This window comes from Callospermophilus lateralis, chromosome 6 (assembly GCF_048772815.1).
Source record: "Callospermophilus lateralis isolate mCalLat2 chromosome 6, mCalLat2.hap1, whole genome shotgun sequence".
Classification (NCBI taxonomy): domain Eukaryota; kingdom Metazoa; phylum Chordata; class Mammalia; order Rodentia; family Sciuridae; genus Callospermophilus; species Callospermophilus lateralis.
The window spans coordinates 85,839,676-85,866,380 of NC_135310.1; the positions used below are offsets into that span (position 1 = coordinate 85,839,676).

The 26,705-nt window shown below is 36.1% G+C and overlaps 2 protein-coding genes across 7 annotated transcripts in view; both read right to left on the bottom strand.

Moving 5' to 3' along the window:
* The window catches only part of Myo6 (myosin VI), a 156,304-nt gene extending 150,702 nt beyond the window's left edge, over positions 1 to 5,602 (bottom strand). For 3 of the 4 annotated variants that reach the window (XM_076858480.2, XM_076858478.2, XM_076858481.2), the window contains exon 1: positions 5,396 to 5,602. The gene's annotated coding sequence lies outside the window, so the exon portion shown is untranslated. Of the gene's footprint in view, positions 1 to 5,265; positions 5,284 to 5,395 lie in introns of those variants that run through there. The other variant, XM_076858479.2, reaches the window with a different exon arrangement.
* Positions 5,603 to 23,327: 17,725 nt separating this feature from the next.
* Positions 23,328 to 26,705, bottom strand: part of Senp6 (SUMO specific peptidase 6) — a 108,368-nt gene continuing 104,990 nt past the window's right edge. For all 3 annotated transcript variants that reach the window (XM_076858484.2, XM_076858483.2, XM_076858482.2), the window contains one exon: positions 23,328 to 26,477. In XM_076858484.2, coding sequence (XP_076714599.1) covers positions 26,268 to 26,477 — 210 coding nt within the window. In that variant the 3' untranslated portion in view covers positions 23,328 to 26,267. The remainder of the gene's footprint in view (positions 26,478 to 26,705) is intronic.

The window sequence follows — 26,705 nt, forward strand, 5'->3', positions numbered from 1 at the left end:
ATTTTAGAGCAAATAAGTCTTTCAACAGTCTTAAAACTGTAGCACTTTGACAACTGTCTATTTCTCAACTTTAAGGTCAGCCCTGTTGATTACATACCAGTATGAAGAGTCTATAATTAACTTAATTCAAAACAACAATAAAATGTCACTCAGCACAAGGACTTGGTCTTACTCACTGTATCCCAGCATTCAGAATAGTGTCTGGGCTCTGGCAGACACTTAAATATGTTTTAAATGAATGAAGGAATAAAGTATCCATCATAGACACAACTCAACTCTTAATTGAGTCCTTACAAAAAAAGTCATAATCAGCAGATCAGTTCTAATATGCCAAGTAATCAAAGTTGTTCTTAAAATTTATCTAGAACATTTTTCTCCTTTTTTAACTAATTGATTTTAGTTAACTAATTTTAATTAGAAAAGTTAATTACCGACCTTAATCCATCAGTCTACTAAAAACATTAAAGTAGGGGCTCAGTGGTGAAGCGCCTGCCTAGCACACATTAGGAACTGGGTTCTATCTTTAGCACCACATAAACATAAATAAAATAAAGGTATTGTGTTCAACTACAACTAAAAATATATTATTTTTTTAAATTAAAGTAGTTGGGCTGGGGTTGTGGCTCAGTGGTAGAGCGCTCTCCTAGCATGTACAAAGCCCTGGGTTCAATCCTCAGCACCACATAAAAATAAATAAATAAAATAAAAGTACTGTGTCCAACTACAACTAAAAAATAAAATATAAAAATAAAATTAAAGTAGTTCCATAAATGATATGTCATGCCCTTCTCCTGCCTTCTATTAAAACAAACCTGTTACAAAATTTAGTGATCCTGATTTTTTAGAACTTCTTGAACTATCTGAGTTAAAGACATAAAATGAAATAAGTCACTGCAAAAAGACTAATCCTAACAAACATAGGAAGTAGAGAAGTATAGGGGGAGAGCCTACTACTATGGCAGAAAAAGGTTCTATTCTCAGAGATGAGAATCAAAGTGGCTATATGACCTTGAGCAAGTTACTTAATTTTAAATAATGTTTAATGTTTTGAGTCTCCATTTTCTCATCTGTAGAATAAATGCAATAAATTTATTACATCTACTTCATCAAGTGTACATAAAATGATTTCCAAAACAATAAAATGTCATATAAATATAAAGGTATTAACTTTTGGCATAAACAATTTCAAGTTTATACTTTTTTTTTTTTTTTTTTTGAGATGGAGTCTCACTATGTTGCCCAGCCTGGACTCAAATTATCCTCCTGACTCAGGCTTCCCGGGTACCTAGGACTACAGGTACGCACCACTGTGCCCAGCTCATCTTCAGATTTTAAATGGATTGTTTCAATTTACCTTTATATATCTTTGCCATGCTTCCTATTTTCTACACACAAAGATCTACCAGGGTAGGGAGGAACTTATAATCATTTATGAAACACAGTGGGCTATCACTAAATATTTGTTGAAAAAGATGCTCATCCACATATATTAGAAATCAAAATTCTACCACACAAAATATCTCACCTTGTAAACATTAGTCAGCTGGTTGCTTTCAAATAAAATAACAAGTAACAACAAATATAAAAGATACCTGTGTTTTTGTCAGAGTTTCCTTTGTGCACATTACTCAGCACAAATGTTAATATTCACCCTGTGTGAATATACATGGAAGGAATGTGCTTAATGTGCTTTAATGTTTTGGTTTCATCTGACACATGCTTTCTGCATAAAAAACTACTTCCTCTCTTAATAAGAGCAAGATTTTTAAGGATGCCTGATTTCTTCTTTGGGTTTTACTTCCTAGGTTTCAGAACTCACGGGAAAAAAAAAAAATTGGTGGATATAAGGTCATTTCTTAAACCATTATGTCATTCTTATACTGAACACTAAGGAAAAATCTTCAGTTTTGAAAACCTTAAACAAAGATATTCTAATACTTATTTCTAACACTTGTGTTTTCATATTATTGCCAATACACTAAAATTCATCAAATAAAAACACAACTGTCTATTTATTTATTTATTTATTTGGTGCTGGGGATCTAACCCAGAACCTTGCCTTGTTCATGCTAGGCAAGTGCGCTACATGAAATAATTTCCAACATACATCAAGCTACATCCAAAGTCCTACAACTGTTTTAAATACAAAAGATCCTCATACCTCTGAACATTATATAATGCCTCAAAAAATTGAATTCAAGCTTATGTACTCTAAGTCTTAATTATTTACCCCCCAAAAAAGTAGATGTGTCATAGATTATCTATTAATAATTTATATTAAGCCATTGGATAACAGTTTTGTATTTACATTTGAATGAGTATCCTGAGAAGCAAAATTCCTAGTAGTTCAAATAATGAAACAACCTGCAAAATTAGCCACCAAATTCAGCAGTCCATTTTTCTGTTCATTTATCTAGCTATACTTTACTGCTGTAAAGTATGGCTCCTAATTTCTTACAAAAGAGGGGCTTTATGTGCTCAATTTTGTCCTATTAGGGCTTAAGGGAAATTCCTGAAGTAAACAGGAACAACAAAAAAGATTTGTCCTAGGAGTATATATAGGTGATGATTTAATCAAGAATTAAAACAGGTTCTCCTCTAAGATTAGCACAAATTATGTAGAATTTTTTAATTAAGCAGTATTTACAAGATAGCTGCTACATTTATGTGCAACTATCTTTCTAATTTGAGGACAATTTTAAAGTTCTATCTTAACATTATACTACTCATTTGGCTATAATGAAATCCAATGTTTGATTACAGCCTAATTCTGATTCCCATCAACCTGTCAAAATAAAAAGCACATAACATGTATAACATTCAGGAATTAGACAAGAGATGATAAGGCAGCATCCTGTCACTGTTCATGGCTATAACCTTGAGAACTAAGAGACACAGAATTCTAAATTAGTTCCAGAACCACATTCATGGCCTGTCACATTGACTCCTGGGTGACTTATTCAAACCTCCATACCAGTTCTGCAGGTTTGTTTCAACAGTTCACTAAGTGATCTGAAATCAAGGCAACCTGTTCTGGTAGATTGTCACAATCCAAAGACTCAAATAACAACCCAAACTTTGCCCCTCTTAAGCTACATGACCTTGAGTAGTATTTATTCTCTGAGTCTTAATTTTCCCCTCTGACCACCAATCTGGAAAATTACTTTGTATTGGCCTAATAAATGGATGAAAATCTTACACTATTAAAATCTTACCAGTTCAAAAAGTATTACGAACTATCTCATTATGGGGATCACAAACAAAACTGTATGAGATTTATTAAATTTTAATACTTTTTTCAATCTTTTCTTTTTAAATAAAATACTTTAATATAGAGAAATCAAAATTTCACAGAGGTCAGAAAATAGTGTTTTGTTGTTTTGTTTTGTTTTGTTTTGCAGTGCTCGGGATTAAACTCAAGGCCTCCAGCACACTGCAAGTATTCCACTACTGAGCTAGACCTCAAGCCTGAAAACATTTTAAAACTAACATTTTACATATTAAAGATAGAGGTTGGACTACTAACAGAAGGCTATATATATTTGGTTTATTTTTTAAATGTTTGCTTATATTTATTCAAACCTCAGATGGTCAAAATTTTTAAGCCTTTCTAAAGAAAGCTGCATTTTAGAACCCAGATACAGCCCAGATGTCTAAACAATGGGCTACATGATACACCACAGACTCCAGGCAAAGTCACAACAGGATGAGAAAAGAGCCTTCAGCCTCTCTCAGATTTCCTGGTCACTGTTATTTTAAAACTTGATCACATAAACACAAACAGGGAAAAATCCATTTCAGATAAGCTACACAGGTTATGGTTTATGATCTTTGTTTTTAATAAACTGCATTAAATATTATAACTTCATTTTTCTTATTTATGTTTCTAGATTTAATAAAGAGTAAATGTATATTATAATACCATATAATTTATATACTATGTGACTTTTAATCATAATAATCTTTTAACAATCATGCTTCTATTTCTGTCTATTACAATCAATTTTTGAAAACAGGGCTGGGGATATAGCTCAGTTGGTAGAGTGCTTGCCTTGCATGCACAACGTTCTGGGTTCAATCCCCAGCACCACACAGACACACACACACACAGATGTAACTTAAAAAGCTTAAAGAATAATATATAACATGTCACAAAGAAAATACAAATGCAATGAGCAAATCTGCATTACACTAAAATGACTCCTTTTTACTACTGTGCATGTAACTCCTGTGAACTGAAAATCCTCAAAATGAGCTGAATATTTAAAAGTCAATGAGCTATTCTGAAGGGCTGTATTGTTTCAGGCTCTGGCTACAGCCCACTTTGCATTATTTGTGACAATTGCTGAAATTAATGCTAGAAGGCACTAAGGTAATTTTTTCGCTAAACATTTTCCAACTGGAAAACCACAACATGTATGAAGTTCAGTTAATTTGTACAGAAATGCTGTTTTGCTGCCAACCTTTGTACCATGACCACTACCAGTCCAAGTTCAAGATGCACATTTTATGGTGTGAAGATATTTCCAGCTAAACTTTAGGAGGTTTTAAAACTCTCAAACTCTGAAGATATTTTGACGTATTGCATCTATATCACCAAAGCATAACAGCATGAAACTTTTATTCGGATGCATCATAGTCTACTAAGTTGGAGCAGTGTTCCTAACTATCCAATAATACTGGTACTTTAGGATTTAAGCATCTCTCTCCTACATAACAGTATGCCAGAGAAAATGTAATGTGTCTTTTGAAACGGTAGGAAAATATTTCTGACACGGTTGTTCTAGCGCTAATCGTGTCAAATTATTTCTTACTTAAAATGAAAACCCAAAGTTGGAGCATTTTAATCGGTTTAAGGCGTTCTTGGAAATTGATAAAGTTCTTGTTCAGGACCATATCCGTAAGTAAATACTCAAGGTACTGAACTACCTAAAGACTAAAAATACAGCTCTACAGAATCCCAATATGGTCTCCTACATGACTAAATTATTAATGGTATCATTCGATCTTCTCATCTGCAAACAAACCACACTCTTTCTGCACTGAATTTTAAGCGTGTTCACAAATGAGAAAATAAAACTATCAAGGAGTGTTCAAGCGAAAAATGGACACCTGAGTGTTGGGCTTCTACTTGGGAGTCAGAGAAGAAACAAAGGTACCTTGGAGATAATAAACCCATGAAAGAAGACTCTCATTGTCCTTCTGCAGAAACGAGAACCACCCGTGTCACCAAGGCGAGCGGCGCCTCCCGGGCCCTCCCATCACCTGCTCCTCCCGTCCTGGGTCTCCGGAGGTGAGCCCAGCCTTCGGACCGGGGGCAGCGAGACGAGGCCCCGGAGCAGAGCCGGGCCCGGGCAAGCGAGGCGCCCCGCAGCTGAGGCAGCGCCACACTCACCGGCAAGGGAACGAAGGCAGGTGCGCGGTGGCAGGGCTACCTGTCGCCGGTGAGGCTGGAGGGCGTGGTGAGGGGTGATGAGGCTGAGGGACGAGGGCAACGACGCAGCCAGGCACCAGGACCGGGCGACGACGGCGGCCAGGCTGCGCACGCTTCCTGCTCGGACAGATCCCGGGTCGGTCTCCGCCCGCCGGCCGGCGCCTTGCCGAGTCCCCGGCCCCGCCGCGCGCACGTCACGGCTACGGAGCGCCCGAGGGGGCGGGGGCCCGCGGGCTGGGGCGGGCCCGCCGGACGCGGGGGCGCGCTCCGGGAGGGGGCTCGGGCTCCTGGGCCGCCCCGCCCTCGGCTCGCCAGGGTGGCTGGGCGCCCAGCCTCTGTAGCTGGGTGGGCGCTCGGCGGCGCTGGGAGGGACTGCCTCTGGCCAAACTGGGAACCCTTCTGCCACCCCGCGGAAAGGCGTCCTTTGCAGTGGTAATTGTTCCCGGTCCCAGCAAAGCAGGTTCCTTTACACTGGATGCCCGGACTGTGCAGTGGCAACAGCAAGAATTAGTTGAAGGAGAGAGAAAGTTGCTCCGAGAGGGCGAGGACCCGGGCGCACCGCGCTGCGCCTGGCAAGACCGCTCGCTGCGCAGGGGGCTCAGGGCCCAGGTGCCCGGGAACGGGTGGGAGTTTGGCTGTGTGGTGGCACAGGAAAGCACCGCTGCATACTCAGCAGAATCCCGGCTGACTTGGGCTGGACAGCCGGACGCAGGGAGTAAGCTTCCTGAATAGCTACTTGCTGTTTGGCCTTTGGAGGACCAGGCCAGAAATGGAAATTTTGCATTTCTTTGCCCTCCGCTTCCACCCTCCCCACCGCAGTGTTTAGAACCCCTTTCTGGTTATTTAATTTTACTGGCATTATAAGCGACACATCAGTGAGTCATCTTTTAAAATGAAGTACGAAGTGCCTTTGTAAATTTAAGTTACAACGGAAACGTATATCGCCTTTAAGGTGAAATGAAACTTTTAAGAAAAGGAAATAATTGATTATGATGTTAAAAGTCTCTGCCAGGGCGAGGGGGAACTAAGTAACAAAGGAGAATGACCCTTTTTTACAACATTTATAATGTTTATACGTAACCATTTGTAAATTTCAAAAAATCTGAAGATTCTGAAGAGGAGACAAGTTTCAGATATTCAGAGGCCCCAAGGTTCTCCTGGTGAAAAGTTACCTTCTGATGAGAAAATTTAGCATACCAAATTTAAGATATTAAAGAATAAATTAGAAGCTGGATGTGGAGGCAGGAGGATGGCAAGCTTGAAGGTACCCTGGGCTACTTAGCAAGACCCTGTCTCAAAATAAAATTAAGGGGTTTGGACTCTATACTAACGCTACTGCAGTGCTGTTATGGAATTTTAAATAAAGAATACATAATCATACTTTTATAAAAGACTGGTGGCATTGTAGAGATTGGATTAGAAGGGGACAAGATGGCTACCTAACTAATGGTGAAGTGATTGTATCTAGCATGCAGTGCCCTGAGCTCCATCCCCAGTACCACCAAAATAGTTTTTTTTAATATTTTTTAGTTATAGGTAGACACAATATCTTTATTTTATATTTATGCGGTGCTGAGGATTGAACCCAGTGCCCCACGCATGCTAGGCGAGTGCTCTACCTCTGAGCCACAACCCCAGCCCTATAAAATTTTTTTCTTAATTAATATGATAAAATAGGGAAGTAAAAAAGAGGAAGAGAAAGCAAGAAAGGAAATAATTTACAACAATCTCAGAAGTTTAACTTCAGATTGCCATGAGATAAATCTTAAATTATATTAAAACTACATTTTGAAATGATTTAAAATGTTGAAGATCTCTGTGTATTCAGTCCACTGATTTGACTTAATTTGAATTTACTATTAGAAGCCTTTGGCAAATCAATAGAAGCCTTTACATTTTAATGTTTTTTGTAACAAATGACTGATTTTTTTTTTTTCCCTGTCTTCTTAACCCCTCACCTCCAGTAGTTGCAGAGTCTCTTTATTTCTAGTCCATAGCTCTCTATCCAGTTCTTCTTCATAGGTATTACCATTGTCTTGTTTCAGGCCACCATCATTCCAAGTAGTGTATACTACAGTAGTCACCTAACCTATTTACCAAGCCACAATCTTGTCCCCATCTAACCGAATCTCTATAATGCTACCAGTTTATCTCAAATAAAAGCTGATTATCTACACTTCTATTTAAAATTCAGGGTCTCTAGGGAACCACTCAACCACTGAGCTACACACCCTCAACCCCAGCCTTAAGATATCTTGTAAGACCCTTTAACTTAACCACCAGTCACAAAACTGGCTGTTTTTATTTGACTAGCATAGTGGGAATTTATTTGTTTGTTTGTTTGTTTCCAATTAAATTTGAATGCCTTTTCTTTGGTCATATGGTTCCCAGTTCATCACACTGTTCTAAGCTCCATGAAGCTATACTAAAACAGATTTCATTACACCATGTTACATTCCTGTCTCTGGAATCACTTTCATTTTGGTCCATTCTCCTATATCCCTGCTTACCTGTCCAATCTCATTTCTACCTACTGCCTTTCTCCATTTCTTGTACTTCATTCAAGCCAGTCTGAAGTGCTTCTGTGTCTTGAACAGCTTTATTTATGCTATTTATTACACTGGAGCTTTGCCAAGCTAAATCCAATTAATCCTTCAGAACAAAGCCTATTTGTCCCCTTCAAGAAGCTTTCCCTAAACCCCCTTGTGATAAAACCTAGGTGCAATTTGGTACTCTTTCTCATCTCTCAGTACCCATTGTACAAATACCTTTTCTAACGCATATTTCACCATTGCTACTTAAGTTTATTTATAGATATTCCCCAACTAGACTATAAACTCCTTGAGGGCAGAGTTGAAGACTTTTCTTTGTGTTCCTAGTGCCAAGCACAGTGGCTTTCCCATGGTAGGCACTCATTAAGTAATCACTCGTTAAATAATGCCTGCCCTTAGCACTGCTAGTGAATAAATGAGATGATGAATGAATAAATGGCTAGACAGTTAATTCTAGGAAATTGTGTGCACTGTTATTAAACAAAGTGAATGTGACTGTCTTGTTTGTTGCCAAAACTCTATAATTTTTTTCATATTTTTATTTATAAGTTTTACAGCTTTGCTCTTGACTCATTAAATGTTTGTAAGACTGTTCCCTGGATCATCTTGTATTATCCTCTCCTAAACTGAGATCCATGACTTGTTATGCTGCTCATGCTGGTCTTGAACTCCTGGGCTCAAGTGATCCTCCTACCTTGGAGTTCCACGGTAGCTGAAATTGCAAGCACATGCCACTGTGACTACTTGGACAGAATTTTATTCTTCTTTTTTATGGTACCAGGGATTGAACCCAGGGGCACTTACGAATTGAGCCACATCACCAGCTTTCTTTTTTTTATTTTTTATTTTTTATTTTAAGTCAGGGTCTCACTAAGTTGCTGAGGCTTGAACTTGAAATCCTCCTACCTCAGCCTCCTGAGTCGCTGGGATTACAGGCATGTACCACCACACCGGGCAGAATTTTTAATTTCAAAAACTTCAGTATTGGGCTGGGGTTGTGGATCAGTGGTAGAGCGCTTGCCTAGCATGTGTGAGGCACTGGGTTCGATTCTCAGCACCACATATAAATAAATAAAATAAAAGTCCATTGACAGCTAAAAAATATTTTTTAAAAAACTCAATATTTTGTTGTGGAGATGTAGCTCAATAGTAGAGTACATGCTTTGTATGCATTGATCATGTATTACATAGTTAGGCCTATGATGGTTGTGTCATTTTTCTTGTCATTATTCCCAAAACAATACAGTAAAACAACTATTAACATAATATTTACATTGTATTGGGTATTACAAGTAATCTAGGGATGATTTAAAATATATAGGACTTTGTGCATATGTTATATGCAAATACTATGTCATTTTTAAATATTTATTTTTTAGTTATAGGTGGATACAATACCTTTATTTTATTTTTATGTGGTGCTGAGGATTGAACCCAGTGTCTCATGCATGTTAGGCGAGCGCTCTACCTCTGAGCCACAACCCCAGCCCCACTATGTCATTTCTTATAAGGGTCTTGAGCATCCCTGGATTTCAGTATCTATAGGGATCCTGGAAACAATTCTGATGACCTTAAGGATATTAGTCTTTTAATGCCCAATGAATAATATAAGTAAGTATAATAGCACTGACTCCAAGTTGTGGGGCCAGCAAGATAAGGAACCAGCTCTCCCACCAGTTTTATTTACATGTCTGTGATCTCACTGAGTCTTGCTTGTCTTTGGATATACAGAGTCAGCTGGAGCATAAAAGGCACAGTCAGTAAACATTTGCAGAACAGCTGAGCTGAATGAGCAAATTAGCTTCATAAGTTTCACTCTCTTAGACAGTAGACTCCTTTAGATGGACAGTTTTAGAATATTTTAGAGCTTTTATGTTATAGAAGAGAGGGAGCTTTGTTCAATTCTCCATGGGAGCGTGAGATTTAAATTTAGGAGATGGGGTGTAAAAGAGTGCTTGCCTAGCATGTATGAGACTCAGATTTAATCCCAACTCCATAAAATAATCAATAAATAAATTTAAGTGATTTGCACAGATGATTGAATCTTTGTAAAGTATATATGCCTTTTATCTCAATTTTCTATAAAATGAAATTTCACAGTACTTCTAATTTTAATTTTCACCAATTATCCTTTAATTTTACATGTGTAAGCTATTCTATGTTGTTCTTACAAAAATATAAAAAGGAAAATTATACCCTTTTTCAAGTTTATGAATGAAATGTGCAAAGTTGATACTATATAATATAAAATTTACTATAATTAATACAAAAAGGCAAGAAAACACTGAGAGTGGGAAGTAAGCACTAAGGACATTAGGGATACACAATATTCTTCTGAAAAACGTGTTGAGTAAAAAGCTTTGTAGTTGCTGATTTCCTTGCCTTAAAAATAGTAATATCTTGAAATAGATCAAGGAAGTATCAAGAAACCACTGACCAGGAAGTTTCTAGTTGAATGTGTGTCGGAGTTAAATATTCTCCTACAATTAATAACAATCCTAAATTTGAAGTGGACAAAGCATTAAATGAATTTATCAGGTAATAACCTGAGTTAATTCCTATAGGTTTTGTTGAGACTTACCAGATAATTATTGTATTAGTTAGCCTTTGCTGTGTAGCCAACAGAAACTTAATGGTTTATACAAAAAGCATTCACTTTTTTTCCTGGAAAGTTTGTGAGACACTTGGGGCAACTGCAGTTCATGCTGCTTGTCAATTTAGACTGTTTCATGTCTCATTCTGGAGTTGAAGATAAAGGCACAATGGCTACCTGGTTCACATTCTCCTTGTGTCAGAGGTCAGAAATGTGGCCTCTTAAAGCCTGTGCTTAGAATTAGTCTCTACTGCCCACATTACATTGGTTAAAAAACGTCAAATGATCAAGATCAGCATTGATAGGACAAGATAGTGTTATCGTGAATGTGTGGGGAAAACATCTGCTGAACAATAACCTACTAATTGAAATATATCACCTCTATTAGTTATTCAAATGACATATTAAGCCAGGCATGGTGGCATATGCCTGTAATCCTAGTGACTGAGGAGGCTGTGGCAGGAGAAGCTCAATTTGGAAGTCAGCCTAGGCAACTTAATGAGACTCTGACTCAAAATAAAATGTAAAAAGGGCCAAGAATGTAACACAGTAGCAAAATGCCCCTAAATTCAATCCCCAGTACCAGGAGGGAAAAAATAGATGTGAAAATGGATTAGTTGAGTAAAAAGAGACATGTGATGCTGGTCATGGTGGCCCATGCCTGCCTGTAATCCCAGCTACTCAGGAGGCTGAGACAGGAGGATCACAAGTTCAAGGCCAGCTTCAGCAACCTATAGGAAGACCATATCTTAAAATAAAATGAAGGCTGAGACAGGAGGATCATGAGTTCAAAGACAGTCTCAGCAATGGCAAGGTGCTAAGCAATTCATTGAAACCCTGTCTCTAAATAAATACAAAATAGGGCTGGGGATGTGGCTCAGTGGCGGAGTGCCTCTGAGTTCAATCCCTGGTACCCACCAAAATAATAAATTAAATTAAATGAAAAAGGGACAGGCTTTGTGGGCTGGGGTTGTAGCTCAGTGGTAGAGTGCTTGCCTCATACGCGGAGGTCCTAGGTTCGGTCCTCAGCACCACATAAAAGTAAATAAATAAAAATAAAGATATTATGTCCATCTACAACTAGAAAAATGTTTTAAAAAAAGGAACGGGTTTGGTGGTGCATACCTGTAATCCCAGTGTCTCTGGAGGCTGAGGCATGTGGATTGCAAGTTTAAAAACAGCCTCAGCAATTTAGTGAGGCCCTAAGCTACATAGCAAGACCTTGTCTCAAAGAAATTTTTAAAAAGGGCTGGGGATGTGGCTGGGTACTTAAGCATCCCTGGGTTCAATTTCAGGTACCAAAAATATAAAATGAAATGAAAAAGGGACTCAGGATATAGTTCAGTGACAGAATGATTGCCTAGCTTGTGTAAAGCCCCAGGTTCAATCCTCAGTAAAACCAAAGAAAAAAAAAAAAAAAAAACGGAGAAGAAGAAGGGATGTGGAAAAGGCTTCTGAGATAGTGATAGTGCTCTATTTTTTCACCTGGGTGGTGGGTGACATAGACAGGTTCATATCATGATTTTTTTATTAAGGTGTAAGTTCATTTGTGCTCTGTGCACTTTTCTCCTCTTCTTCTTCCTCTTCTTCTACTGTCTTCTCCTCCTTCTCCTCACTGTGTTGTCCAGGCTGCCCCTGAACTCCTAGGTCTGAGTTGCTGGGACAACACATGCATGCCACAGTACCCAACTTTGTGCATTGTTTCTGTATGTGTAAAAATGTAAAAGGAGATTTTAACTATTTTCCTATACACTTACAGAATACTTTTGGAGGGGAGTGTTGAGGATTAAATCCAAGTCCTTGGGCATTACATTCTACCACTGAGCTAAGCCCCCAGACCCTCTCAGAGAGTACTTCCAAATGTGTTGCTTTACATTGTGCCATTGTTCAAATCTTTTTACGCTACCTGGGTATCCTACAATTCAATTCAATTCAAACTCTGTCTTCTTGCGTCAGGGTCAGAACTCTCTGGTTAATGTCTCAATACCACAAGACTACCCCTACTTCAGATCAACAAGTCCCAGGTTATCTGAAACTATTCTGAAAAACCAGCTATAAACTAGGGATCCTGCAACCCCTAGGTTTGATACTTTGCTGGAATGACTCACAACTCAGGGAAACATTTACTTGTGTTCACTATAAAGGATACAACTTAGGAAGTAAAATGAAAGAGGAAGGCAAGGTGTGTGGGAGAAAGGGCTCCACACCTTCATTTTCTTAGTACCTTTTCTGTTATTATACCAAAAAATACATGCAACTGTGTAACTTATAAAGATAGAGGTTTATCTAGCTCATGATTCTGGAGGCTGGAAAGTTTAAATCAATTTGTTGGTATTTGGTGAGGAAATTCATGTTGCATCATAACATGGTGAGCCCAAGAAAGTGTGCTAGCTCAGGTCTCTTTCTCTTATGGGGAGCCCCACCATCATGACTTCATCTAATCCTAATTACTTCCCCAAACCCCACTTCCATACCTATTAACATCTGAATTTGGGAATTAAGATTCCAATATATGGACTTTGGGGCAATGCATTCAAAGTATAGCACATCTCTTCTGAATACATGCCATTCTCCAATGTGAGAATTCATTTACCAACCTAGAAGCTTTCTGAACTGTGTAGTTTATAGGGTTTTTCTAGAAGCTTCATTTTAGAGCCATGACTGATTAAATCATTAGCTGATGGTGATTAAGTCAATCTCTAGCCAGTCTTCTTTCCTGAGAGGTCTGATTTGGATGTGAAAAATAAAAAAAGGAAATCATTATGAAAACAACATTGAAGGTGTTTCAAAATGGAGTCAGAAGGCCGGTAAGAGACAAAGACTGATGCACATCTCAGACTGCTGCCTCGCAATACAGACTTGGGTTATCTTGACCTTTTGCCCATGTCTGGAATGATGGGATAATTATATAGTGTCCATAGAAAGATTCGATATGCCTGTCAGAAGGTTATTGGACTCTGGTTTTATTGACCCTTCTATTATGTATATACATTCTTTGAGCTTCTACCAGTTATGTGGTTTATATCATATAGCTCCTGCTCTTTCTCAACACTCAATATTTGTTTCTTCCAAAGAAATTTTTACTATTTTATGACAAATCAGTGCTGTTTACCTATAAAAGGTTACCACTTTCCCTGCCTCCTTAAGAACACCAATCTAGAATTATCTTGAATCTGTGTCTATCCAATTGCAATTTCTAAGACTGAAAATAAAGTTCTTTTACAGTTAGTTTGAGTTTGATTTAATAGAAACAGGGTTTAAAAGTTTCAACCTGCTAATCACATGTTCTTCTGGCAGCCAGCCCTCTCGTGCTAAGAGGGGTGACAAAGGTTGCCTTATTAATATAAATTCAGGCATGTGGTTGAACTCAGCTTGTTATGAACAATTAAAGACACTCTCTTTCTGCTTTATTGCTCCTGAGCCATTTCAAAAACGGGACAAGGGCTGGGGTTGTGGCTCAGAGATAGAGCGTGTGCCTAGCATGTGTGAGGCACTGGGTTTGATCCTCAGCACCACATAAAGTAAAATAAAGACATTTTGTCCATCTAGAACTAAAAAATTAAAAAAAAATACTGGGGACAAAAATAATATATTATAACAAACGATGTTCGTATCATTCAAAAAGTTACGAAGGTTTTAGAAGCTCCCTGCTAGAAACTGGGGACAGAGACCAAATATATTTTTCTTAGTTTGTAACAAGGTTATATTTCAAATAAAAGTTTCTTCTTCTTCTTCTTCTTCATTTTATTCCACCCCCCGCCACCACCACCCCAGTGCTGTGGATTGAACACAAGAGCTAGTAGTGCAAACCTTTTTAGAAAATTTTATATATATTTTTTGTTGTTGTTGTTGTTGTTGTTTTGTTTGTTTGTTTTCAAAGCCAGACTGGGCAATTTAGAGAGACCCTGTCTCAAGATAAAAGTTTTGAAAAGGGCTGGGTGCTGAGACCCCATTTGTGCTCTGGGCTGTTAATTCAAGAGATACTGGAGTGGGCTGGGGTTGTGGCTCAGTGGTAGAGTGCTCGCCTAGCATGCACCAGACACTGGTTTGATCCTGAGCACCACATTAAAATAAAGATACTGTGTCCACATAAAACTTAAAAATAAGTATTTTTTTAAATGTGGGGGGATACCAGAGAAGCAATAAGGGAATAAAGACAAACAGATACATGTAGAGAGAAAAAGCTGGGGCCAGATGGGTAGCCAAGCCCTGTTGAGGCTTGACTGACTCTAGAGCTAGCTCAGCAAGCTTACTATATGGGATTCATCAGAAGGTTATCTGTGGGAAGGTTTCAGTAAAGCAGGCAATCTGAAGGACGCAGGACTGGCGAGAGATATTAGGTTCATCTTGATTTGCTTAGAATTCACTATGCCTGGGGAAAGGTGCTGAATGCAAGGCCTCTACTGATAGAGCCACAGGCCTTTGCCTGTAGCCACCCACCATGTTACCATAGCAACTGGGGCCTGTTGACCTGAACTTTCACACAGGATACTCCCAGCACAAACACAGCCCCAAGAGTCAGTCAGACCATGATTTAAATGACTGCTCTCTGGAGTTGGGGATGTAGCTCAATGATAGAGGGCTTGTCCAGCATGTGCAAATCTTCAGTACCTCAAAAAGCCAAAACAAAAACACCAACTGGTTGAGACATTTTCTGTATTCTTTTCTTTTGGTGTTGGATGCACATGCTAGGCAAGCACTCTACCACTGAACTATTGCCCCAAACCTTGTTAAATGTTTCTGGTTAAATTGCTGAGGCTGACTTCAAATTTGTGATCTTCCTGCCTCAGCCTTTCAAGTCGCTGGGATTTCAGGCCTAAGCCATAAAACCCAACTCCCAGTTCCTATCCTGTATTCTCATTGTTAGAATTACTTTTTGGTATCTCCAGGCACTGTACACAATTTTCTAATTTTGTTCTGGTGTTTTTTTTTTAATTAAATATATATTTAGTACATTTATTACTCATATAATCAACATAAATGTTCCTTTTATTTATTTTCCAAAGTTTATACCAGTTATTTCATTTTTTTCTCATAGTGCATTTATCATAGTGCTTTTGCTATAATTCTAAGTGGAAGAGACCCTATATAGTTCTTGATATTAGTTTAAATGATTTTTACCTTTTTTACCACTTAGTATATTACTTGTTTCTTTTGCTTTTTGAGGGAGGTGTTAGGGATCAAACCCAGGGCCTCCTACATTCTAGGCAAGTGCTCTGCCACTGAGTTACACTGCTAACACTATTTATTACATTTTTTTTTTAAATTTTTGTTGTTGTAGTTGGGCACAATACCTTTATTTTGTTTATTCATTTTTATTTGGTGCTGAGGATCAAACCTAGCGCCTTGCACATGCTAGGTGAGCACTCTGCCACTGAGTCCCAGCCCCAGCCTCTATTTATTACTTTCTGATACCAATCTTTACTAGAATTTTTTATTGACAGTATACTGGCTTCATATATAATTTGGATATTTTCATGGCTTGAGAAGTTCAAAGTTGCCTTGGATTTTAAAAGTAAGAATTGATTTAGTCCTTGCTCACTGTCCATAGTGACTCTTCTTTTAACATTTTGCCAGTATTTCCTAAGTATTTGTACATAAGCTAATCAAGTCGTTTACTTCCTGAATCAGTTCTGATATTTTTTTCTTTTTGGTACTGGGGATTGAATCCAGGGGCGCTTAACCACCAGCCCTTTTTATATTGTATTTAGAGACAGGGTCTCTCAAGTTTCATAGGTGGCTTTGAACTTGCAATTCTCCTGCCTCAGCCTCTCTAGCGGCTGGGATTACAGGCCTGCACCACTGTACCTGGCCAGTTCTGATATTTTTCTGACTTTCTAAGAATTCATCTATTTCCTTTAAGCCTTCAAACTGTGGTCATAGAATTAAACATTAATTTCTCTTACGTATTTCTGTATCTGTTATATGTCTTTCTCTTTTACATTTTTATTTTTTCCTTATCTAGCTTAAGAGTTTATTATCTTTTCAAAATATTAAATTTGTTGTGGGGCATGGTGGGGCACACTTGTAATCCCAGCAGCTTGAGAAGCTGAGGCAGGATGATCACGAGTTCAAAACCAGTCTCTGCAAAAGGTGAGGCGCTAAGCAATTCAGTCCCTGTCTCTAAATAAAATACAAAATAGGGTTGGGGATGTGACTCAGTGGTCGAGTGCCCCTGAGTTCAATCCATGGTACTCCAAAAACAAAAACAAGAACTACATTTGGGGTTTTTCTTTTTCTTTTCTTTTCCTTTTTTTTTTTTTTTTTTTTTTGACTATGGTAGCATGGTGTAAAATAAGTTCCAGATCATTAATTTTAATTTTTGTCTTAATTTCCTCCTTCTGGATTTTTTTCTTTCTTCCTTTTTTTTCTTTTTTCTTTTTCTTTCTTTCTTTTTTTTTTTTTTAGTGGTGGTGGTACTAGGTATTAAACCCATGGGCACTCTACTATTGAACTACATGCCCAGCCCTTTTTTATTTTTTGAGACAGGATTTCACAAATTTATCCAGGCTGCCCTTAAGTTGCCCTTGATTTTCCTCTGCCTCAGCCTCTTGAGTCACTGGGATTATGGGCCTATGTTACCACATCTTGCTTTCTAGCATTTTGAAAAAAAACAAAACAAAACTAGAAAATAAAAAAATATTTGATTGTTCTGTTCCTGATTTTTAACATGAGGTTTAGTTTCTTTTCCATTTTGTATCTAATAATGAAGGTATTTAAATCTGTAAATTTCTTCTAAGTAGTTTTCTCTATATTCTATAGTTACCAGGTATAATAATTAGCAAACAAATCAAAGAAACAAAATAGAAAACAGAATAGAATTTCCAGAAATAAATCTCAATATATGAGAAAGATGGAAATTCATTTTAATGTGAAATGAAATTTTTAATAAATTGGTGCTGGCACAAATGATAATCTTGAAGAAAATTTTTTTTGGTACAAGGGATTGAACCACATCCCCAACCATTTCTTATATTTTGAGACAGGATCTCTCAAGTTGCTGAGGCTGGCTTTGAACTTGGGATCCTTCTGCCTAGCCTCCCAATCTGCTGGTATTACAGACGTATGCCACCATTCATGGCCATTTGAAGAAATTCTTAAAAATTATAATTATCTTTTAGCATAGGCATAAATAAATTTCAATTTTATTACTTACATTTTTCTTCTAAGAAATGTAACTATATGTTCTATCCTGAGTCAAAAAGCAGCCTTTTAATCATGGAAAACTCAATGGATATATACAAATAAAAATTTTACTTTGGAAAATATAAAATGTACAGCAAAATAATAGATATTGAGTAAGTACATTGGTAATTCAGATGGCAATGTAATTTATATATACAGCCTAAATATTAATAAAAAGGAAAATAATCCAATAAAAATATTGGACAAATGATAGGCAAAGCCACCATGAAAAAAGTGCTCAAATTTAAACTAATGATTGGGGAAATGCACATCAAAGTAATAACAACTTTATGAAAAATGTTTACAAAATTAAAAAGGGCTATAATACCTATTATTGGTGGGAATGCAGGAAATATTGTAATTTTTTCTTTTTTTTTTTTTTTTGTACCAGGGATTGAATCCAGGGGCGCTTAACCACTCAGCCCCAGCCCCAGACCTTTTTATGTTTTATTTAGAGACAGGGTCTCACTAAATTACTTAGAACTTTGCTAAATTGCTGAGGCTGGATTTCAACTTACAATCCTCTTGTCTCATTCTCTGGAGCCACTGGGATTACAGGTGTGTACCACCAAACCCCGTATGAGTGGCATTGATTGCCACAGTCTGGCTGGGCAAATAACCGGGAGGTGACAAGCAACTTGTGAAGGTTGAAACAGCGGGAGCCACTTTATTGCAGGACAGCAGAGGTATATATACCTAACTGATTATACACAGCTTGTTTTAATTAATATCATCTAGATACAGCAATCAGCCAATAAGGAATCTCCATCATCTTAATGGCTCCGTGGTGTTAGCTCACAAACCACTCCTCCTGGCAAACTGCCAGGCGACATCTTGACTTGGTTGTGGCCCTCAACAATTGATGGACCTTCACTGGGCAGAAGATTTCAGAGTCATAATGCTGCTCACCAGTTTTCCCTTCCCATTCTGCAATGGTTGTGAAAGCTTATATCAATGTAAAGCTTCATTTGAGTAGCTGAGTAACTAACAAGCAGAGCTTTTCTGTTTTCCTCTTTAAGTCCTGAGATTTTAGAATTGTTACTATAGCATAACCAAGTCTAGTGGAACTGATAGAGTGAGGAAATGGTAAAATAATTTACACAAAATATTGCTGAGAGACAAAAGAAAGATTCTGAAAACGTTTGTATAATTTTCCTAGTTTTTATAAGAAAAACAATTAACAAATGTATCTTTATACATATATAGAGATGTATAGAAAAACTATGTATGAATCCGGGAAAAGATACTAACGAATACATACAAAGTTGCTAAAATACGTTATAAAGGAAATAAAAATCCAGACTATTACAATTTTTTTAAAAAAGCAAAGCGTGATCACATGCCTGTTATTCACATTTACTTGTAATTACAGAAAGGATATTCTTATATAGGATAAAATAATTTCATACAGCATTTCATTGAATACAGATGCTCTAATGCTTGGTGCTTTCTTGGTGCTAACTGTATCAAGAAGTTTTCACAAAAATGACAGAAACCAGAGCAAAGAATCCATATAATGCGTTTCTCAAAGTGTGTCTCACCTAGGAATCTGTTAGAGATGTACATTTAAGATCCCATTGCAGACCTCAATCAGAAACTCTGGGAACCAGGCATGTGTTTCATTAAGCTTCCTGTATGATTCTGATGTGAACTTAAGTTTATTTGGTAAGATGTAGCCTTATTTCAGAGGTAAAAATGTGAAAAAAAAATTCATCTTAGAAAAGAAGTACTTTTATTACTCATTTTAAAATAACACACTGCATTCTCTGCCAAATTGCAAATTCTTTCCTACTTTCAATCTAATTCCCAATGACCAGATCTGTTTGGAATATTTTGTGTTGTTTTTGTTTTGGGTACTGGGGGTTGAAGCCAGGGGTGTTTTACCACTGAGCTACATTCCCAGTCTTTTATATTTTTTATTTAGAGACAGTCTCGCTAAATAATGAGGCTGGCCTTGAACTTAAGATTCTCCTCCCTAAAGCCTCTTCCCCATTCCAGTGTGCACCAAGCCTGGTGGTTTTTTACTTCCTAGGTCATATGACTACAAACCAATTTTCATTGAAATCAAGTGCCCACTAAATCCAATCAGCTGTGACAGGAGGAGAATGGGATGGAAGAGACCAACTAATACAAAATATAACTAGCTATGGTTCAATTACTTTGGGCAGTTTCTGTAAGAAGCATGTTTGGAAATGTTGCTGAACTAGGGCAAATTTTTTTTTCTTTATTTTTAAATTAATTTATTTTTGTACTAGGAATTTGGCTGTTTAACCGCTGAGCCACATCCCCAGCCTTTTTTCATTCTTTTTTAGAGACAGGTGTCACTGAGTTACTTAGGGCCCCACTAAATTGCTGAGGCTGGCTTTGAACTTGCAATCTTCCTTCCTCAGCCTCAAGAGCTGCCGAGATTACAGGAGTGTGCCACTGCACCTGGCCCAACTAGGTCAAATTTAAGCATAAATTTGTCATGTAGTACTTTTTTGTGAAAACAATACAATGTCAGTATCAATTCTGTGTTTTTGATGTTCATGTTTTAAAACAAGAAAACTTTTATGTCTTCGATTTGTCATTTTCTCTTCATTTCTCAGCTGTACATGTTGTCTCTTCAATAACTGTTCATAAAGGAAACAAACCAAAAATTCTGAATGGGACAAAAGAACACCCTTTTCTGTTCTTGTTGCATATTTCTAAAAGAAAAAGTTTAAATGAAATACGCTATAATCACAGGCATAATTGTATCCTTCACCCTACATATAGTAATTCATAATTAGTTTAATTACTACAGTAGTGACTTAAACTCATTCTTGTCCCATCTAATGCTTTCGTGACTACCACATCTTTTCAATATTTACATTTGGTCATGTTACTCCTGTTTGAAATGCTTCAATGATTTTTTAGGATAATTACCAAAACCCTGAACAAGATGTTAAAGCCATGTGATTAGTTCCCAGCCTCCCTTTCTACCTCACTCACAGGCCTTCTAAAAAATTATGAAAATGCCAAAAGTTAAAAAATAACATGAATCGCCACCCAGTTTTCAAAAATAAATATGCCACACTGCATTTCTAAAAACATGGTCATCTTATTTATTTTCATCATCTTCTCTCTAGCATAGGTAACTAGCCTTTTAGGGTAAGATGTGAATTCAAAGCCGTTTTTTAGGGGAAAATTTCACATACATTGGGAGTATTAACAGTACATATTTCGTAAGGTCATTGTGATGAATAAATGAATTCATTCATCTAAAATGCTTAGACCAACATCTAATACTTTGTATGTGCTTAATAAATGAGGCTATTATCATTGAGGACAAATCACACATCTTCCTACCTAAGGGCCTTTGTACAGCACACAAGTGCTATTCTTCTCTTCCCTTTCTGCACTATTCAATTTTGTCTATCACCGGTTCAAATGTCACATCTTTAGGAAGTCTCTAACCTTCCCAGGATAGACTATATTAACTTAATATATTCTATGCTTCCTGATGGCACTTATTTGAAATTATTAATTTGTAGGGCTAATTAACAGATGTATTTCCCCACACACTATAAGGAAGCTCCAAGAGGGGAGAAAATGGTCTTTTTACCTCTAGCACTTAGTACATAGTTTGCACTCATAACATTTATTGAATATTTAAGGAAATTTCATCTAATTTGCTTTTCATCAAATTCTCTGCTGTTAGCATGTATAATGCTAATTAAGTTTGAATAATTTTTCAGTTACTGGAGAAGTTTAAAATATCAGAAGTGTATTAATATTTTGTAGCTTTTTTTGCAGATTTCTTCAGGAAAAAAAAATGTTTGTGAAGATCATCTATTGCAGTTTAATTCTAAAGGAATAGAGAATGAAATAGATTTGATGATCTTGTAAAAGATTAGTTATCACTAATTCATTTTTCACCTACAGTTACAAGTATAAAAGAATTTGTAAATATTTTCATCATGGTTAAGGAAAAACACTTACCATAAAGCTTCATTTCACCAAGACACTAGTCACTTATTTTTAGATTTGCAAACCATATACCCAATTATTAATAAAAGGCTAAAAAAGGAAACAAAACAAAAAACTAAAATGAGTTTAAAAGGCATCTTCTCTTGCAGTTCAGTTTGGACAGCTCAAAGTTAACTTTGTCTCCTGATTGGTAGTATTTATAAGGAAGTTTAGTTCAAGAGAAAGGTAAATATGGCCAATTCTACAGTATTCTACAGTAGAGTATGACTGTTTTGTATTTCCCTCTTATTTAATATATCTGCACATTAGCATATTAAAAGCTCTAAGAAGCCATGTAAGAAAACCCACTTAACTTGGTTTAAACTGTTTCCAGCTTACTTGAATCTATTATCTATGAAAGCTAGTTATTAAATACACTTTTGAGAATTGCATTGACACCTCAAAATTCTACTAAAAATTAAACAAAAATCAAAATTTTGCTTTTCATAGTCCCATGGCTCCTAGTGACCTATGCTTTAAGATTTCACAAACCAGGCTGGGGATGTGGCTCAAGCCATAGTGCGCTCACCTGGCATGCGCGGGGCACTGGGTTCGATCCTCAGCACCACATAAAAATAAAGATGTTGTGTCCACCGAAAACTGAAAAATAAATATTAAAAAATTTTCTCTCTAAAAAAAAGATTTCAAAAACCATCCATTTGGTGATTCACCCAAGAATATTATCAAGAGTGATGGGCACTTGGGTTAGGGATGTAGCTCATTTGTAGAGCTCTTGCCAAGCATGTTGGGCTTTGGATTCAATCCCCAGAGCTGTCAAAAAAAAAAAAAAAAAAAAAAAAAAAGTGACTCTAGTACTTCATCATTTGCAGAATTTACTTTCTTCCTTTTAAAAATCAGGACTTTTGCCAATCAAGGCTTGGTAACAATTTAATGACTTCATCAATCAGATTTTCAATGAAAATTTTATGTGTGTCGGGAGTGTAGAGATAAAGGATCTGAGGGAAAGAAATACAAAGCTTCATTATTTTTGGAACCATAAATTTGAAAGTTTTCAGGGACATAGATCCTTTCAAATTAGTGGCTTGCTGCAGTTGGGTACCAGAAATAACTGCGAAATTCATGATACCAATGGGATTGAGACCTGGGCATGTGTTGTATGAAAAGCTTCCCCCATGAGTTTCATGCATATTTCTACATAAAAATCCTGGTTTTGGACACTGCCCTCCTCACTGTAATCATATGCAACAAGGACTATTTAACTGTAATTATTTTCAATAAAAATAAAATCCTCTATGCTTTTAACTTTTCTGTTTTACACCAGGGGTCTATGGCATCTTTCTTGTGAGTCCACTGCACCTTGATTTCCTTAACAGTAATTGAGAGGAGTCTGCCATTATTCCTTAATCTAGTTAATTCAGATGATAGGGCCAGTTTTTTTCCTAGTTTCACAGTGGTCAACTGATTCTTCCCATATTGGAAAATTTAAGTTTTGGAATAGCAATTTTCATGACCCCTTTTCTTCTTCCTGAGAGTAAGAAAATTACAAATACACCTGAAACTCCTTTTGGAGTATTTCAGCACTTTTTTCCCCTTTTAAAACAGATAACACTTCCCAGTGCAGTCTGGTTTTCTTTGTACATTTGGTTGTCATATTGGTAAAACATTGATATCTGCTTGACAGGCTGGATATGCCCTCACAATAATCTCAATTTCCATTTGTCTCTAGAATAATCTGTAGAGCAGCTTTGATACCTGTGTCTGTTCTAGACACAGAGCACCACACAGCCTCATCTCTGTAAGCTACTGTTTTTTCTGACCAAGTTATTCTCTTCCACTGTAACATTCCCATAACTTTACTATACCAACTCTTGATCATATTACATATTAAAATATATTCTTTATTATTTCCAGTGAATTATCTGAGACTTTCAAGTACATTTTTAATTTTTAGGAAATTAAAACTGTTTTTCTTTTTACATTACATCTTATAGTCTTCAGAGATCATGAATGGTTTTTTTAAAAAAATACTGAATTTATTTTGGTGACTTAAAACAAGATGTAATTTATGTAACCATTTTGTGTTTTAAAGTAACACCTCCTACATTTAATTAAGAGTTTGAGTACAGGTTACTGTGCAAACAAAAGCTAACTATTCTAGGCTTAAGTGAACTTGAAATAATGATTAAGTTTTCAACTGTCTGAAGTAGGTACAGCAACATTAAAGGGAAGGGACTAGTTAAACATCACTTTTGCTCCTAAACTATCAAGAGCTAAGATACATACAAATTTTATTACTTGCCAGTAATCTAAAACTCTTCTAAAAATGATTAACTGTTATTCTATCCCACAAGAAAACCAATACAACAGATCTATCTAATTAGTTAAGACACCAGATACCCGTCATGCAGTTTCAGTGTCTAGTAGCAAACCTCTAGACCTTAAAGTTGTTTCACAATTTCTAAATACTTATTAATCACATTTTAAAAGGCTGATATCCACTCTAAACTACATATAGAAGGTACCAGAGTACATAATTATTAAGTGCAACCTGACAGCCTCCAAAGATTTCAATATATATGCAATATATAATGCATTACTTTCAAAAATAAAATTTCACACAGGGTGGAACAAATACCAAATATCTGAGTACTCTTACCTCTAGATAGTTGACATACATCAATCTATATTTTTCATATTAAAATTAAAATACTGATAAGAGTTGGCCCAAGGGACAAGTTATATTTTAGTTTATCAAAAATTACCTGTAAAATGTAACCACTTGAAATTAAAAGAAAAAAAAAAAAACATTTTAGAATAGCTTTTCTCTCTCTCTCTCTCTTTTGAGATAGAATCTATGTTGCCCAGGTTGATCTTGATCTCTCAGGCTCAAGTGATCTTCATTTCTAGCCTTCAGAACAGATGCAATTATAGGCATGTGCCACAACATCAGCCCCTGGGATAGTTTTTTTCAGTACCATCAAATTCTAGCAAAATAGAGTTCATTGAAAAAACTTAGGTATTAGTTTTTAAAAAGATGTTCCGCTTTTTTGTCTTCGCTTCGCTAGAGATCCAAAAGCATTTTGCTGTACAACTCTTGCTTTTCATAACTGAATTAATTATCTAACCATTAGAACTAAGTTATTACTAAAAACCCTCTAAATTGTTTATCACCATACCAGAGCCAGCCAAGTTAAAAATAAAATAATTACTGACAATAGAAATGGCCTTTTAAAAATTATTATTTTTGTTATACTTGCATTTAAAAATTCATTCCTAATTTAACAAAAAATGACTTAAAATATATATTTCAAGTCTCATCTGGAAAGAATGTATATGATTTCATTTGAAAAATAATGAAGTTTCTACAAATATATGCAAGCTCTCTGTATGAGTTGCAAATGTATCATCAGAATCTTCACATTTTAGTATTTTTATTTTTTTGGTGCTGGGGATTCAACTCAGTGCCCTCACATGAGCTAAGTATGCACTCTACCACTGAGCTATATTCCTAGACCCACATTTTAGCATTTCGAAGGGAGATTTTTGCTGCATTATGTGATTAAAGACAGTACTTTTACATGTAAAAATAATTTGCACTGAAAAACTCAAGCAAAAGTCTGATACTTTATCAAAATAAGATCAAAATGAGCAATAAAAAATAGCAAAAGTTGTTACAAAAAATAGCAATTCCTATTTAAATTCCTGTTTATGCAGATTAAAAATGCTTATCAATTAACTACATCACACAGATTGCAGCATATTTGAAGATATGATATAATATAGAAAGGTAACATGGGATATTTGAAATTCAAGCTGCACTTATCAAATAGTTTCAACCTGAGTCTTTGATGTCTTCAAAAATCCATTTGATAATAATGTATGCTAGTTATTTTTTGGTAGTATAATTCAAGGGTAGTTTTCTTTAAGTTACTCAATGCTGATATTCCTAAGTATGTGAAAATTATATATAAATATTTACTACACTTTTGGTTTTTCATAACACATGAGTGTATGAATTGAAAAGCTGTTACTTTTTTCCTGTTGTACAAGTATATAAAGATGTTTTCTTAGTTGAAAGTGCCTTAGATTTAATATTATTTTCACATTTTGAGTTATTTTAGAACAAATATAAAAGGTAAAAAGATTATCATAGATACTTAACTATTCCCATAAAATAAATCAAACCCACTGAAGGAACTATACAAGTTCACTAAAGAATGTATCAGATTAATCATTTCCTCCTATAAATATTTTTTTATTTATTTTGTGTTTAGAAGTTGCAGTTTTAAGTACTATTAACAGAAAATACATAACAAAAGCTTCCTAACAAGTGAAAAAAATAATTATAAATGCTGGAAAAATTGGCTTCATTAACATATTTACAGACTTTTACTTAATACATACTCCTTTGGAAATTAATTATATGACATTTATACAAGCATTAACATCTCCAAATCACTCTGAGTAGTGAGTACTTCAGTTCTTTACTGTCTGTCCCCCAAATTGAAAGTCATTTCATTTCTGAAAGCCACAAGCAACAATTGTCTTCTGGTCAATCTGAGACACTGTTGACGTACTGTTCTGTTCTTTCACCTAAAGATGCTTCTGTTGAGGAACTGTCTTTAGGCTGTTTCTTCTCTTTACTCTGATCTTCTTGCAGCTTCAGAATTATATTTCGAATTTCTTCTCTTTTTGTTCTCATTCTTGGGGGAGGAAACCAGTTTGATAAATTCATAGGTAGCTCAAAATTTAGTATGGGATTCTGAAAATGAAAGATTAAGTGTCTATTAGAAAATTATAATCAATAACATTGTAGCTTCAATTACAAAAACAGTCCAAAGTTAAAAATGAAAATATCAATTGAAGTCGATTTCCATGCATGTCTAAGTTTGTCCAGATGTACCCAACTACTATGTATGACCAACCATAAAGATCTTAAAAAAAAAAAGAATTCAATCTTAATATAGGCATATAAATTTGTATCTAGTAC